The sequence below is a fragment of the Chelonoidis abingdonii genome, chromosome 5 (assembly GCF_003597395.2).
Source record: "Chelonoidis abingdonii isolate Lonesome George chromosome 5, CheloAbing_2.0, whole genome shotgun sequence".
NCBI lineage: Eukaryota > Metazoa > Chordata > Testudines > Testudinidae > Chelonoidis > Chelonoidis abingdonii.
The window spans coordinates 120,135,980-120,150,770 of record NC_133773.1 but is presented as its reverse complement, the minus strand read 5'-3'; the positions used below and the strand labels follow the sequence as shown (position 1 = coordinate 120,150,770).

The window sequence follows — 14,791 nt, the reverse complement described above, 5'->3', positions numbered from 1 at the left end:
GTACTCCAGATGAGGCCTCACCAATGTCGAATAGAGGGGAATGATCACATCCCTCGATCTGCTGGCAATGCCCCTACTTATACAGCCCAAAATGCCATGAGCCTTCTTGGCAACAAGGGCACACTGTCAACTCATATTTCCTCCAAAGTGGTAAATTTTTTAATGTTTCAAATTAAAAGTTACTGATCATTTATTTTGTTGTAGTGCTGTGTGATGGGGAAGTTTGCCCCTTAAGGATAGTAGTGTCTAGTGGTCAGTCCACTCTGTCATGTGGCATGGCCTTTTAAGGATCCAATAGAGAGAGATATAGAGACATAAGGGGAATAGAGCTGGAGGGAAAGTGTCTCTAGGAATGAATAGTGTTTGGAGAAGAGGTCTTGTTATTGTCCCTTTAAGGCCCCAGAGCCAGGATCCTTGCAGAGAGGATGGGGCAGAGCTCCCCTCTCACCCAGATAATAGAAAAATGAGCTGGGAGATGGGGCCAGTATAAATCCTGCTTCCTCCCTCAGAAGCAAGGTGGATAGGAGTATATGTTAGAATGGTAAATAAACCAGACCGTGCAAAGAGGAATTGAACTAACCTGGTCTGCGTAATTGTTTGAAAAGATCCAAAGAGTGCTGCAGGGCATAACAGGCCCATAATGGCATATGCCGGAAAGACACGCCTTCATGGTATGCTGAACGTGTCTGAACTTTTATCATTGATTCCTCTAGGAGCTCCGATTGGCAGCTTATTTAACCAAACTGACAATGGTACCAGTGAGGATGTTGCACAAACTGCTGAACTTACTGCTGCCTTCGAGTTCACAGACTGAGCTTCTTTCTGTTCTGGATTCAATCAGTGACAGATATTCAGACAGTATTATTGAAAGTGACATAAATGTGGAGGAAGCTGACCGCTGTAGAAAGAGGTAAGTGTGCGTCAGTTTATAGCTGAAATTCCAACTGGAGGATATTTAAGGGAATATAGTTCCATTGGACAGACAGGAGCAGTAGTCAAGCAAATGAATGGGTTTTCCTGCTGAAATGTTATTTCTGAGGGGGAATAAATCATTTGAACTAGATAACTTTTTGATAGTTATAATCTTAACTACAATCTGACTTTAACAGAGGAAAAATGTGATCTGTATTATTCATAGATGTAACAACTCTTTCTTTGCTTTTAAACATTCTCCCTCCATTTTCTTATTTGCTACATTTTCTCTTGATGTATTTTATGGTTTTAATTTGCATTTGCTTATCTATACATTCTTTTCACCATTTATTTTAATAATATTTATACTAAGTATAGCAGGCTGCAGGTGTTGTAAACTGTTGCTGTGATACACCGAGGTAGGCAGTATATAGAGTAAAAAAAATCTGTAATTACAGTCAAACCTCAGAGTTACAGACGCCTTGGAATGGAGGTTGTTCATAACTCTGAACAAGACATCATGGGATGCTCCTCGGGGTAGACTGCTCGGAGCAGGGCTCACAGCTTTTCAGTGGCTGCCCAGCGACTGAGGGTGGGGACAGGCAGCTGGTTCTAGACCCCTGTGTGCAACGGTGATGAGTGAGGCACCTTGGGGCACTGCAGTGTTAGTGGATGCACAGTAAAGGCTGTGGCCCTTTAAAATTGAGCTGCTCCTCCAGAGCGCAGGATGCAGGCAGGAGCTTGGGCTCCAGTTCCAACAGCTTACACTCCAGGCCAGTTTCAGTAGCAGCTTGGGAAGTTTCTTTCCCCGAGCTCTGAGCTTACAAGCTTGTCCCCCTCCCAGCCTGGGGCAGGGAGAGGGGAAAACAGCATTCACTACCTCCTACCTGTAAGTGTCTGCCCCATATTGCGGGGAGTAGGGATGGGGGTGAGGACAGGCAGCCAGATGTGCCTACCTTCAAGATGCAATACAGGCACAGTACAGTATTTGCTGGCTTGTTTGTTTTGGGTTATTTTGTCTCTGCTGCTGCCTGATAGCTTCCTTCTGGTTCCCCATGGTGTCCGGCTGACCAATCAGTCCATAACTCTGGTGTTTGTATCTTTGAGGTTCTACTGTAGTCCTTTCTAAAGTTGTTTATTTATTTTAAATATATGCAACCTTTATGTGTAACAGGAAATAAAATGTAAACTAAGCAATAAATTGCAGTTTTACACTCACAATTGTAAAAAAGCACTAAACACAGAAGCTTGAATCTGAATCTTTACAAATATATAGGTATGTGTAGCTTTAGATCCAGACATGATCATAAGAGTCTGGTCTTCTGTGTTTGAACAAAAACCAGAAGGAGCTAAATTTTCAGTTTAGTTGCAGAGGTGAAAACTCACAAGAACAGCTGTGCTTACAAAATTTCAGCCCAAGATGATCGTGATCTCATGAGAGGAGTTAACCTACCTAGATTTCCACTGTTTTGGCCTGTAAAAACCTTATGTAATCAACTGTCTCCTAAGATCACTGTCATTTTGGTCATATAGAAACCCAGCTTTAGCAATCAATTCCCCTTTTAAGTCCTTGCAAGAAACACCGTAGATCCATCCGTGGCCAGCCTTTTATCAGGTTGGACAGAACAAAGTGTGTGGTTCTCCCTGAATCCTATAGGGTAATATAAACACACTACATAGTTGGCAGCACTGCCTTAGGTTTTGCAGAAATCTTTAAAGTGTGCACAGAGCATACTCAATAACCAACTGTTAATTGCTCATAACTTTTCTATTTTAGGCCCCCATCTCCAGAAAAATCCATGTAAACAAATTCTTGTGTCTCACCTGAGTCCCATTCAAGCAAGTGGGACTCCATGCTTATGCAGATACTTTTGCAATATAGGGACCTTAATTTTTTCTTCAAGTGTTTGCTCATGTCGATTCCATTCTAGATGCATGTGCACTCACTTGCACAGTCGTCAGAGATTTGTGCCTTAATGGTATCTGTAGGGTCGGCTGTGACGCCACCTTGAGTGCTGCACTCATGCACTGGTATATTAGGCGCCACCGACCCAACGCCCTCTCAGTCCCTACTTATTGATCGTGACTAGCAGTGCAACAGCGTTAGCGGTTATTTACAACCCATTGTCTATCTCAGTGCTTCTCAAACTTTTGTACTGATGACCCCTTTCACATAGCAAGCCTCTGAGTGCGACCCCCCTAATAAATTAAAAACCATTTTTTATATATTTAAAACCATTATAAATGCTGGAGGCAAAGCGGGCGGCTTGGGGTGGAGTCTGACAGCTTGCAACCCCCAGGTAATAACCTCATGACCTCCTGAGGATTCCCGACCTCCAGTTTGAGAACCCCTGGTCTGTCTTCTTTGTTTACAGTTTGTAGGTACTTAGTTAGCCATTAAGTTAACTGTTAGGTTAGTTCAGCAATTAGAGTCCCAGATGGGATTTGGCCTTGGAGTGGGCCTGCCCCATTCCCCCAGCTTCAGACCATGTTCATCATGCAACAGGCTGATGCCTATCAGTAATGCCCACGACAGCTCTGTGAAGTGCTTGGGCGAGTCCCAGAGGAAGACAAGTGCAGTATCTGTAAGAACTTTTGCCCTACAACTCAGAAGGGTCAGGATATCCGCTTGAGGGCCCTCCTCATGGAGGCTGCGTATCATCCAGCATCAGAGCCCTCCCACTCAGACCCTGCACCTAGCACCTTGGCATCCATCTCCAGTACCGGCAAGTTTCAAGCCTAAGATCACTGCAGTGCAGGTCACCATCACGGTCTCCCAGACATCAGTGCCCAAAGGGGCAGGATCGCTCCTGTTCACGGCTGGTCTCCACCTCTCGGATACTGTTAATCAGGCAGGCACCGATCCTCACCTCGCCGGTCACCAACCAGCAGACTCAGGTCTCTATGGCTCTGCCATGGTCACCAGAAGAACAATGGTCCGAGTCAGACCAGCAGTTCAGCCCCTCATTAGGTGGGGTTGATACACCGAAAAGCCGGCACGCAGCCTGCAGCGGCAGACTAGCAGCAGGGACAACGGCTCAATGGCCACACTGGAACCAGTGGGGCGTGCCCATGATACCGACTCCGTATTCCCCCCATTCTTCCCTTGCCACCTCAGACAGACTGCCTCCAGCACTTCTGGCACCAGAGTCAGAACACAGTGCTGAATGTGACACAGGGGTAGCACAGCAGATTACAATGCCTAAGGAGCCGTCCCTGGAGACGGAAGGGGAACATGCCCCTCCCCCGGCGGTGCAATCGTCATAGTAGTCTCCGGACGAAGTGGTGGCAGGCCCACTGCTGACTTCAAGGAGCATCAGGTGCTCCTTATATGAGTGGCTACCAATTTGAACTTAAAAACTGAGGAGCTGGTGGAGGAGTCTGATGACCTCTTTAATGTTATATCCTCCAGTACCCTGGCCTGGGTCTCACTGCCCATCCACCCAGGGGTCCTTAAGATAGCCAAATTGCAGTGGCAGAACCCCCTCTTCCATTCTGCCTATCTCTAAGAAGGCGGAAGAGAAGTATTACATCCCTGCAAAAGGGTTCAAATAGCTGTATACACACCCTCCAGCGGTGTTACTGGTCGTGTCTGCTGTTAATGAATGGGACAGGCAGGGACAAGACAGTGGCATGCCAAGAGACTGGACTTATTTGTCAGAAAGATTTACTTGATGGCCAGCCTGCAATTTTGGGTGTCTAACCACCAGGCCCTCTTAGGTAGATACATTTTTAATCCGTGGGACTCCCTTAACAAATTCAAGGAGGCCCTCCCACAGGACCAAGTCCAGGAGTTCGCCACTTTTGTTGAAGAGGGCAAAGCAGTGGTGAGAGGCCCTCCAGATGGCCTGGGTTGCTACAGACTCGGCAGCCAGAATGGTCACTTCTGCGGTGGTCATGAAGCGCAGCTCTTGGTTACAGTCCTCTGGGTTATCCCAGGAGATGCAGGCCACCATTAAGGGCCTCCCATTTGAGGGGGCAGGGCTTTTCTCCCAACTCACGGACGCAAGGCTCCACAGCCTTAAAGACTCCCAAGCAACCCTCCATTCCTTGGGCCTTCATACCCCACTGCAGGGCAGGAAGTCATTCCATCCTCCACCTCTTCCATCTCCCCAGTCTAGGTTCTGGGGAACTCCCCAGCTGAGCACGTACAGGAAAAAGGATAGAGACAAGGGGTCAAAGTGGCGTTACCTGTCGTCTTTCTGTTCATCTGCTCAGCCTGGCCCTTCCAGGAACAAAGGAGGCCAGAAGCAGACATTTTGACAGTGCACACGTGGTCGACGCCCCAGTCACATCCCAGGAACAACCCTCCTACTCTTTCCTCAACCTTGCCCCTTCTGGTCAGCCTGGTTGCAGCTGACCTCAGACAGTTGAGTGCTTGACATAATATCTTCAGGTAACACCTTGCATTTCATGTCCCACCCTCCTTCCTACCGCTCTGCCTTTTCCCTCTTCAGGGATTCTTCTCAGTACCAACTTCTCATTCAGGAGGTCGAGAACCTCCTGTGCCTGGGGGCGATGGAGGAGGTCCCTTGAGACATGAAAGGGAAAGGGTTCTACTCCCACTATTTCCTAATCCTGAAAACAAAAAGGAGGCCTTGGACCCATTGCCTCAACAAGTCACTCAAGAAGTTGAAGATTTGCATGATCTCCCTGGCCTCCATCATCCCCTCCATGGATCCAGGAGACTGGTATGCCACCCTTCACTTGAAGGATGCATATTTCCATTTTCCCAGGACACAGATGCTTCCTCTGTTTTATGTTGGGCCACCGCCATTTTCAATTCATGGCGCTGCCCTTTGGTCTCTCGTCAGCCCTGAGAGTGTTCACAAAGTACATAGCACCAGTGACCACTTATCTGAGGTGTCGAAGTGTTAAAATTTTGCTGTTCCTCGATGAATGGGTAATAACGGGCCAGTCTTGGGATCAGGTGTGGTTCCATCTCGATCTGATTTACTCTACCTGTTGCGATCTGGAGCTGTTAATAAACGAGAAAATCAACCTTAGTTCCAATGCAATGCATAGAGTTCATTGGAGTGGTCCTTGACTCTACTCAGGCCAGAGCCTTCCTCCCCGACACCAAGTTCTGAGCCATGGTGGACCTGGCTGCAAGACCATGAACTATGAGCCCATCTCCGAGCATACTGCTTGTGAGTCACCTACAATGGAATTGACATGAGCAGGCACGCGAAGAAAAAACAGTTATCTACCTTTTTGTAACTCTTGTTCTTCGAGATGTGTTGCTCATATCCTTTCCATTACCCTACCCCTCTGTTGGTTGCCAGCAAGAAGGAACTTAGAGAGAGTAGGGTCGGTGGTGCCTAATATACCGGATGAGCACAGCCCTCAAGGGGGTGCCACAGCTGACCCTACAGATACAGCTAAGGCACAAATCTCCAATGGCTGTGCACATGGGCACACACACTAGGATGACCAGATAGCAAGTGTGAAAAATCAGAATGGGAGTGGGGGGTAACAGGTGCCTATATAAGAAAAAGCCCCAAATATCAGGACTTTCCCTATAAAATCGGGACATCTGGTCACCCTGACACACATACCTAGAATGGAATGGACAGAAGGAACACATCTTGAAGAACAACAGTTAGGAAAAGGTAGGTAACTGGTCTTTTTTTCTTTTAAATCTAGCAAAGTGACAATACCTCATGGAGAACTAGCTGCATTCCAAGGCCCCTGTTTTGCAAACATTTATGCACATGCCTCACCTCATAATTCACAGCCTCGGGGCACAGTTTGGTTCCTGGTTTCCCTCTCACTCCCTGGGGAATGTAATCTTCCCCCAACCTCCCTGGTGGAGATTACTTCCCTCTCTGCACTGGCTCAGTTGTGCTGGCGGGTATGTTGTGAGAATGGAATCCAGGCTTTGCCCAGTCCGTGGCCCTGCCCTCCCACTCTTTGTCCACCTGCACAGGAAGGGGGGTGGCAGATCCACGAAGACTAATGCAACCTAGACTATGGGAGTCACCCAGAAGATGCAGGAGGCAACTTACACTACCTCACTCCCTTGCTAGGGAGCACAGGGTGAGCCAGGATCTCTCCCATAATAAATATTGTTGGGCAGGAAATTATAGCAAAAATAAATGAACGTTCCTGCTGAATGTATTTAAGTTGTTATTAACATTAATTTTAATACTCAAAACCACATGGTGGTGGTGATTTTTTGTTTGTTTGTTTTTGGTGTTTTGTTTTGAAGGTGGGGGTGTAAAATTCAGGATTTTCTTTTGTTTCCCCTCCCCTGCTTACTCCTTCAGGAAGCACCAAGGGTCATGGCAAGCATTAGAGAGCAAAGTAAGGCAGGATCTGATAAGCAAAGGCTTGGAGAAGATGCATTCTGCAAACAGGAGTAAAGAAAGGTAAAGAAAAAGTTACTACTTGCTATGGGGGAAAATACAACTTCCTGTACCTCATATCTTCCAAGAGTCGTCCTTTTTGTGAGAAGTGTTTTAGAATTCATGAGCATACTCACAAATGTATATCTTCTACCACTGTTGTCCTGGTTCTCAGAGTGCATGTGAATATGGAACTCATGTTTCATGAGGCATCTTGTACACTTACAGTGCAATAATATTAAACTTCTTGCAAGGGAAATATTGATGCTCCACATGTTTTGCCCACTTGCCTCCTTGTATGTAACATTTGTTATAAGGCTGCTTAGTGATGGGATGCTATATTTCATACAGTTAAGTGGAAATTGGTTTGGGGTGGCAAAAATGATGCAGACAGTGTGTCAATTTCTAAATATGGTTTACATTAGTCTCCCAAAGTACAACGAATATTTTTTTCCAAAATTTAACTGTACAGTCAAGCGAATCATTTTGTGTTGGATCTATTATTTTTATAAATTATTTTTTAAATTCAATTTCGTTTTCTTAATATAGCCTGCTAAAGAAGAAGCAACTTGCACTCATGGAAAGAACATCATTCTCACCTCTCGGATGTTTGTCTAGACACCCTCCTGTGGAACCTTTTGTCCAGCCTGATTCATTGAACACTGCTGCTGCAGAAGCCATTGAGCTATTAGACACAGGGGAGAAGATATTTCTGTTCCGTGATGAAAGGGATCCCGTACTTGCTTTGCATAGTTCTCCAAGAAAAAAGAAAAAGAACTTCCTAAATTCCAAGAAGGCTGCATTGGCAAACACGGGCTAATGAGAGAGAGAGCCATTCAGTGCATCAATTAGTGAGAGGAAGTTTATTTCCAAATAAGGATCATGAAAAAGGAGAAAATCATCTGAGTCACTGTTAAAAAACAATTTTTGTAGAAGTTGCAATAGTTTGATTTTTACATTGTAAATAGTTTTTATTCTTACAACTGGATTTTGCGCTGTTCATCCGACAGTGCACAATCTATATCTATTAACTACACTGGACCCTCGCTAGAATGCAGGATATGGGAGCCATGCATGGTATTGTGTTAATGTGGGGACCGCATTAAAATGAATTGCAATTAAAATAATTAAATTTGGGATCCATTGCCACGACCGTGTTGTATGCGAATTCATGCTATATAGACGCGCGTTCTAGCAAGGGTCTCATGTATTGTTTTTAGTGCACACAAGAGCAATAGGTGAATTTGTGTCATACTCTGTGATACACATTACACAACTAAGGGCAGGATATAGTCCTCATACAATTCATTGTACCAGGTTTGTACTCTCAGTGTTGGTGCAGTGTGCCTAGCCATTTGATAGCATTGTCTTCAGCCAAGTGAAGAGCTGGTATCACGCCGTCAGCGGGCACTTGTTAAGGATATGCAACATAGTCTGAAGTTGACCGCATCTATATCGTGAGCCATTAGTGAAACCCCATTTGAAGAGATTGGTCACACAATTGCCCTGTCCTGTTTGAAACCGGTTGGCAGGTCAGATGGTTGGGTTGGTGATGAGAGAGTGATTAATGACTATCATTGCTGACCACTCATTACGCCAAGCAGATTCCACCATCATGTCCTGTGGTGGTATAAGTGACCCTAATGAGTATCTGAAGCCAAGTGAAGTAAGCAGGTGGTTGAAGAGGTCTGAGTACAGAGGCAAGTCACATTTCTCACGGATGTTGGCCTGGAGCATGATGGAGACTCCCTCGTGGCAAATATGGGGCAGAGCTATGTTACTAAGTATTGGCAGCCATGGCAACGGAGTTGCACATAACATCCTGCTAACTGAGCGTAGCTTTGTTAAGCTCTACATTGACCAGCCTCGTGTAAGATGAGCGACAGCAGACAGGAGCACAGTACTCTGCTGTTGAATACTGATTTGACTGTTTGCTATATTTTTATTATTGTTTATATGTCATGGTAAATTATGTGAAATCAACCCCTGATTAATTATTGCAGGATACAGTACTAAATACAGATAAGGATGAGGAAAAACTGTATACCAAATAAGTGTGGTAATTATTAATAAATAGTTAGTTAATAACCACTATAAATTGGGTTTTATTTTTGCAAACTGCTTCCTAAAGTTACAGCTAGTGGACTAGATCTTCCAAACACTTATGCATGTGCTTAATTTTGCTCATCAGAGTAGTTACATTGGCTTCAGTTTCTCACCAGCTTCCCCAAACTTGATGGTGAGTTTGGCTCAGGTATAAGTGTTCGTGGAATCTGACCCAATCTTTGTACTAGTGGAGCAACAATATCGTATCTGCTCACAGACAAAGGGGGAAAATGGGAAATATGTTATTTCACTAAGGCATTAGTGATCACAGTGTTACCAACTATAATGGTGTCGACCTCTCATGAGTGCCCCCTTTCTCTAGCCAATGTACTTGTAATCACAGTTCTTTTTCATGGTGTGGCACCCACCTCTTGTGAGGGCCCCCTTTGGTTAGTTGGGTGTGAGCCTGCTTTTGGTTTTTGGTCTTACATCAGGGTGGCACCTGCCTCTAGCAAGCACCCTGCCCCCCCCCCCAGCTGATGGTCTTTCGGCCGAGCCTCTCACACTGTGCCCCCTTTTGGGATATACCATCTCAAGTTCTTATCACAGCCCTGGTATGGGGCCATAGCCTTTAGGCTTCCTCTCAGAGGCACTGCCTTCTTTTACTGCCAGACGGGGTCCATCTCAGTACCCTCGGCTAGTGTCCTTTCAGCAGCCCACCCAGGTCTCAATCTGCAACTAGACCAGCAGGGCCCATTTCAGTACCCTCGTTTGGACTGGCCAGGTTCTGTGCTCAGTCCCCCGGGCTCAGCCTGCCCACACTGACGTTTTCATGATCCTGCTGCTGTTGTATTCAGCTAGCCAGGCACCTGGTCTTTGGCAGCCTTCCCTGGGCTCTGTTCTGTCTGGTGAGCTCTCTGCAGTGAGCTGTGCACGGTTAATCTGGCCAGTCAGGTACCCAGTCATCCCTCTTTGAGTTCCACACAGCAACTGAAGGCTCTGCTCTTCTGCTTGCCTTTTATCTGGCCCTTCTGGCCCCTAACTGGTTGTTCCAGCAGCCCCTCTGATTGGCTGCTCCTGTGCTTCCACTCTAGGCTTCCTGGAGGATTTCTTGCTGCACTATTTTGGAGCAGGTTGATGCAGGGCTGCAAGGCCTCCAGCCAGAGGGCCTCTGGACCTAGTCCACCCTGCCACACCAACTCTCATAACTGTAGGTGTTTTCTGAAAGCTCTAGCTCCTGAATTCAAGTGAATCATAAGAATCTGTTCATTATTTAAAAAATAAGTTTTTAGCCCTCATAACTGGGAAGGCAGGGGTCTTGAAAACATGAACCCTAGAGGCACTGACACCAGAAGGCAAATAAAAGGAACCCCAAATTTATTATTTTAAAGATCTCATGATGTTTAAGACAATCATGATTTTTAGAGCATAACTCATCATTTTTGAATGCCCAAGTTTGGCAATATTATGATCAAATACCCTGAAGCTGTTCTTACGTTAGTGCTGTATATTTTTATGTAAACAAGATGTCCATTTCCTTTGGGAAAGTAAATACTAATTGTATTTGTTTCTATAATTGATCATAAAATGGCAGAATTGCATTTATTCTGAACCTAAGTGGAAAAGTCACTTCTCTTTATAAAGTTCGGGACTTTATTGTACAGTAAAGAACCATTAATGTTTTTCAGCTACTAACACAGTTCTTGATCATGTGGATTAATTAGCATCACATCCTGAAAATCCAATAACCATTCTCAGCCTGTTCTTTATTATCCTCACTGAGTCAAAAGTGAATAAGGTTGTAGCATGGTAGAAAAAGCCATTCTCAAGTAACGATTGGGTTTGATCCATTCAGTTTACATCGTTACTGGATAGATTACAGCCCTAATCCTGCTCTTATATGTAGCATCTATAGGCAATAGAATCCATGGAGTGAGCACATGATATCAGCGTGGTGGCTAGTTATAAAAGGGATTTAGTATAACGAACTGATTAATGTGGATATTATGTTTTGTGTGAGGCTTTGTTTGGGTGTTGGAATTAAATTCCCTTTTATTTGTTTAGATTTATACAAAGTTAAATCATTGAAAGCCTGTTACTGAACTGATAATAAATTATCTTAATTTACTGGGATCTGGGAGAGTGCTCAATGCTATAGAAAAGGAATTCACGTTTTTTCCCTCCTACTCCTACCAATCTGTCTGGACAATAGGATAAATGGGAAGTCCTGTCCTAACAGCTGAATGCTTGAAGGGCTATGTGAACAGAGAAGTCTACAGGATGTATTACAGCCAAACAGCATGAAAAATGCAACAGTAGAGAACAGACAATGGAAAGTGAAATTGGAAGTTCTGGAAAGTCAATTTATAAAGACTAATAACATAAGAAATAGATTTGCACTAGAATATAAATATGATTGAACTTACAAGCAATACTGTCTGTCTTTGCCATCGTATTAAATCCAAGCTGCTGCTTTGAAAAAAGCAAAACTGATAGTCACTTACCTAATTATGTGAGAGAATAAAACAAGAAATACAATTGCTTTACTTAAACCATCTGATGATAGGTTTTTTAATAAAGGACAAAGCCATCAACAAAACTTTGAAAATGTTACAGTTAAACACTGCTGAGGCTAAGGCATGTTCTGAGATGTTCAAAGCATTTTTTAAAAAATTCCCTAAAGTAGCCTTAAACCTAACCAGTAGTAGTAACGTGTATGTTCCCATCCCTAATAAAGCAATAACAGAAATGAATAAAGCTTTTTGAAAAGCCCCAGGATGAGATGGCTTCCCAGAAGAATTCTTCTCAAAGTAGAGAGAGATTTTAAGTCGTACCTTGTCAAATCTTTATAATGAATTCTTGTCATTAAAAACCTGCAGAATTGTTTTCAGAAGCATTTATTACTGAAAATCCCAGTAGAGATTCCACTAGTTGGATGGGAGGCCCATAGCTATAAATTATGAGGATAAAATGCATGCCAAAATTCAAGATCTTGTGACTCAGAATCTCATGTGAAAACTCACCAGGTTGGATTTGTAAAAGATTATCTGAGTATCCAATAATGTAAGGATTTTTTTGCACTTCCAGCTCACCCAGCCAAAAATCTAAATAGCTCAACAGTTGTAATCTCCCTGAATGCAGTAAAGGCATCCCATAGATGAAATAATAAAAATCACACTTCCATAATGTATTATATGTTTAAAGAACTATATAAATATTGAATCTCAAAACATCTATATTCAATAGATAATGCCCCAGACCTGCACTGATTAAACACATGCTTAACTGTGAGTAGTCACAGTGAAATTTTGGGTCTATGACGGTATGTGAAGGCTGCGGGGGTGGGGAGTAAGGGGGTTGTTAGTGTGTGGAAATCTTTGCAGAATCAGGACCGTAGTAAATATTCTCATCCCCATTTTATAGACAGGAGATAACACTGCCCTGGACTAGCTGAGTGGACATTTCTATTAGTTTTAAGGTTGTTACCTGTTACAAAGAAAAGTTTTATGGAGCAAAGGGCCACATCAGATCCTGCAAGGTGCTGAACACCACTTGGGAATCAGAGGGGGTTGAGGGCATTCTTCACCTTGCACAATCAGGTCCCAGTGTGCTGTCACTCTGGTCTAATCCCCTACTGAAAAACAGATGGAGCCAAAGTAGAAAGATAAAAGGATCTGATGTGAGGGGTCCGGTCTTGTGAAGCTCACTGCACTATTGGGGCTTAAAAAAACAAATCCCATTCATCTGACAACGTTTTCTGTAGGTTCTCCACCTGGTTACAGCATTCACTTTATTAAACAGTGGAGTCAAAGATTTTGGAAATGAGGGGCACTGCTAATGAACAGTTCAGTGATCCTAAAGGAGCTCACCTGCCTTCCCTTGAAAGCTCTAAATATTTTTCACCATCTCCTGACTGTTGATAAGCAGCAATACAATATACTTGGAATATTTGATCTCCTTAGGGACTCTCCCCTCTCCCTGAGAAAATAACAGCCACTCAATAGGTGGAGGTCGGGCAGGACCAGCAAATACTGCATTCCCCTCCTCTTACCAACAGCCCTCCTGCTTATCAGGGCACCCATTAAAGTAAAAAGAGATCCCGCTTTAAACTATAGAAGTCTTAAAAATAACTAATGAAAAGAATCAGAGGAACTAATAATAAATTCCCTTTAGCAGGGAACATTACTCCAGGACACAACAATTTCCTTGCTAGTAATAGTGTAAATTATTAAAGAAAAGAAAATAACTCCTAACAAAATGACTTGCATAGTAACCATGTCAGTTTAATAAACATTAGTAGCTTTATCCTTCATACCTGAAGGGTACTTTGCCAGCATTTACAAATTAAGATGTTTTTAATCAGCAATTTAAACCCACTGGTGACCACAAATTATTTTTCCCCTATGCAGTGAGGAGGTGAGTCTGTTACAGCTCCCAGACACAGAACCAGGGCCCAGATCCTGGATTGTAACCCTTTACCTGCATCTTTAGGGGCCCAAGCTTACTGTTCAGGCACCAGTGACCTTTTCAAAGCCGCTGCTCAGCTGCTGCTGAAACCTGGAGGTGCCCATGTCTCCTAGGTACTCACGTGGCTGCTCATTGGAATCAGCAAAGCCACCTAATTGCTGATGCCATCCCACAGCTAATGAGATGCTCAGAGCTCAAGCCAAAGGCCAGGGGGCCCCAAAGTGGGATTCTAGTCTAGCTGGTCGGGGGCTTGCCAGTTTCTTCAGCAAGGCCCATCCCATAGGCAGACTCAGAGCAGGCCTCGCGCCTGTGATCTGACAACCCCCACAGCAGGAGGGCTGGAGGCAGCCTATCAGTAGGTAAAGGGGCACACTGAAGACGACCAGGGACACAGAAATGTAGGGGAGTGTGAAAGAGGTCTCAAGGGTGAGAGAGAAATGGTTTTGGCTGGTAGGACATGAGCAACCTAAGCGGCTGACCTATCTTAGGTGCCTATATCCGGGAGAGGGTTTGTAGCTCAGGATCCCAAGCGGAGAGGCACGTATCTCTGGCATGTCAACCAGGGCAACTGATTAAGCACCCAACCCCCCTCCACCTTTTCCTAGGCATTTCACTCCTGGCTGGCTTAGGTGGATCACCTTTGTCTGGCTTTTCCCTCCACAAACACCAGACAATTCCGTTTTTGTTGCAAACATGTTCTTTCCATTTCTGGTCAAAGAGTTTAGTCATGGGATCGGCCCAGCGCGTATTGGGTCTGCCCAGTGGTCACTTGTGGTCACTTCCTAGACACAATGGTGCAAATAAGTGATGGTCACATTAACACCACCCTATACCGAAAACCTACTGACCGCTATGCCTACCTGCATGCCTCCAGCTTCTATCCCAGGCACATCACATGATCCATTGTCTACAGCCAAGGACTGAGGTATAACCACATCTGCTCTAACCCCTTAGACAGAGACCAACACCTACAAAATCTCCACCAAGCATTCTCAAAACTACAATCCCCGCACGAGGAA

At 44.5% G+C, this 14,791-nt stretch overlaps 1 protein-coding gene across 1 annotated transcript in view; it reads left to right on the top strand.

Moving 5' to 3' along the window:
- Positions 1-8,780, top strand: part of EVC2 (EvC ciliary complex subunit 2) — a 164,538-nt gene extending 155,758 nt beyond the window's left edge. Inside the window, exons 20-22 of the mRNA XM_075066163.1 lie at positions 714-910; positions 7,182-7,283; positions 7,809-8,780. Coding sequence (XP_074922264.1) covers positions 714-910; positions 7,182-7,283; positions 7,809-8,079 — 570 coding nt within the window. The 3' untranslated portion in view covers positions 8,080-8,780. The remainder of the gene's footprint in view (positions 1-713; positions 911-7,181; positions 7,284-7,808) is intronic.
- The last annotated feature ends 6,011 nt before the right edge of the window (positions 8,781-14,791 follow it).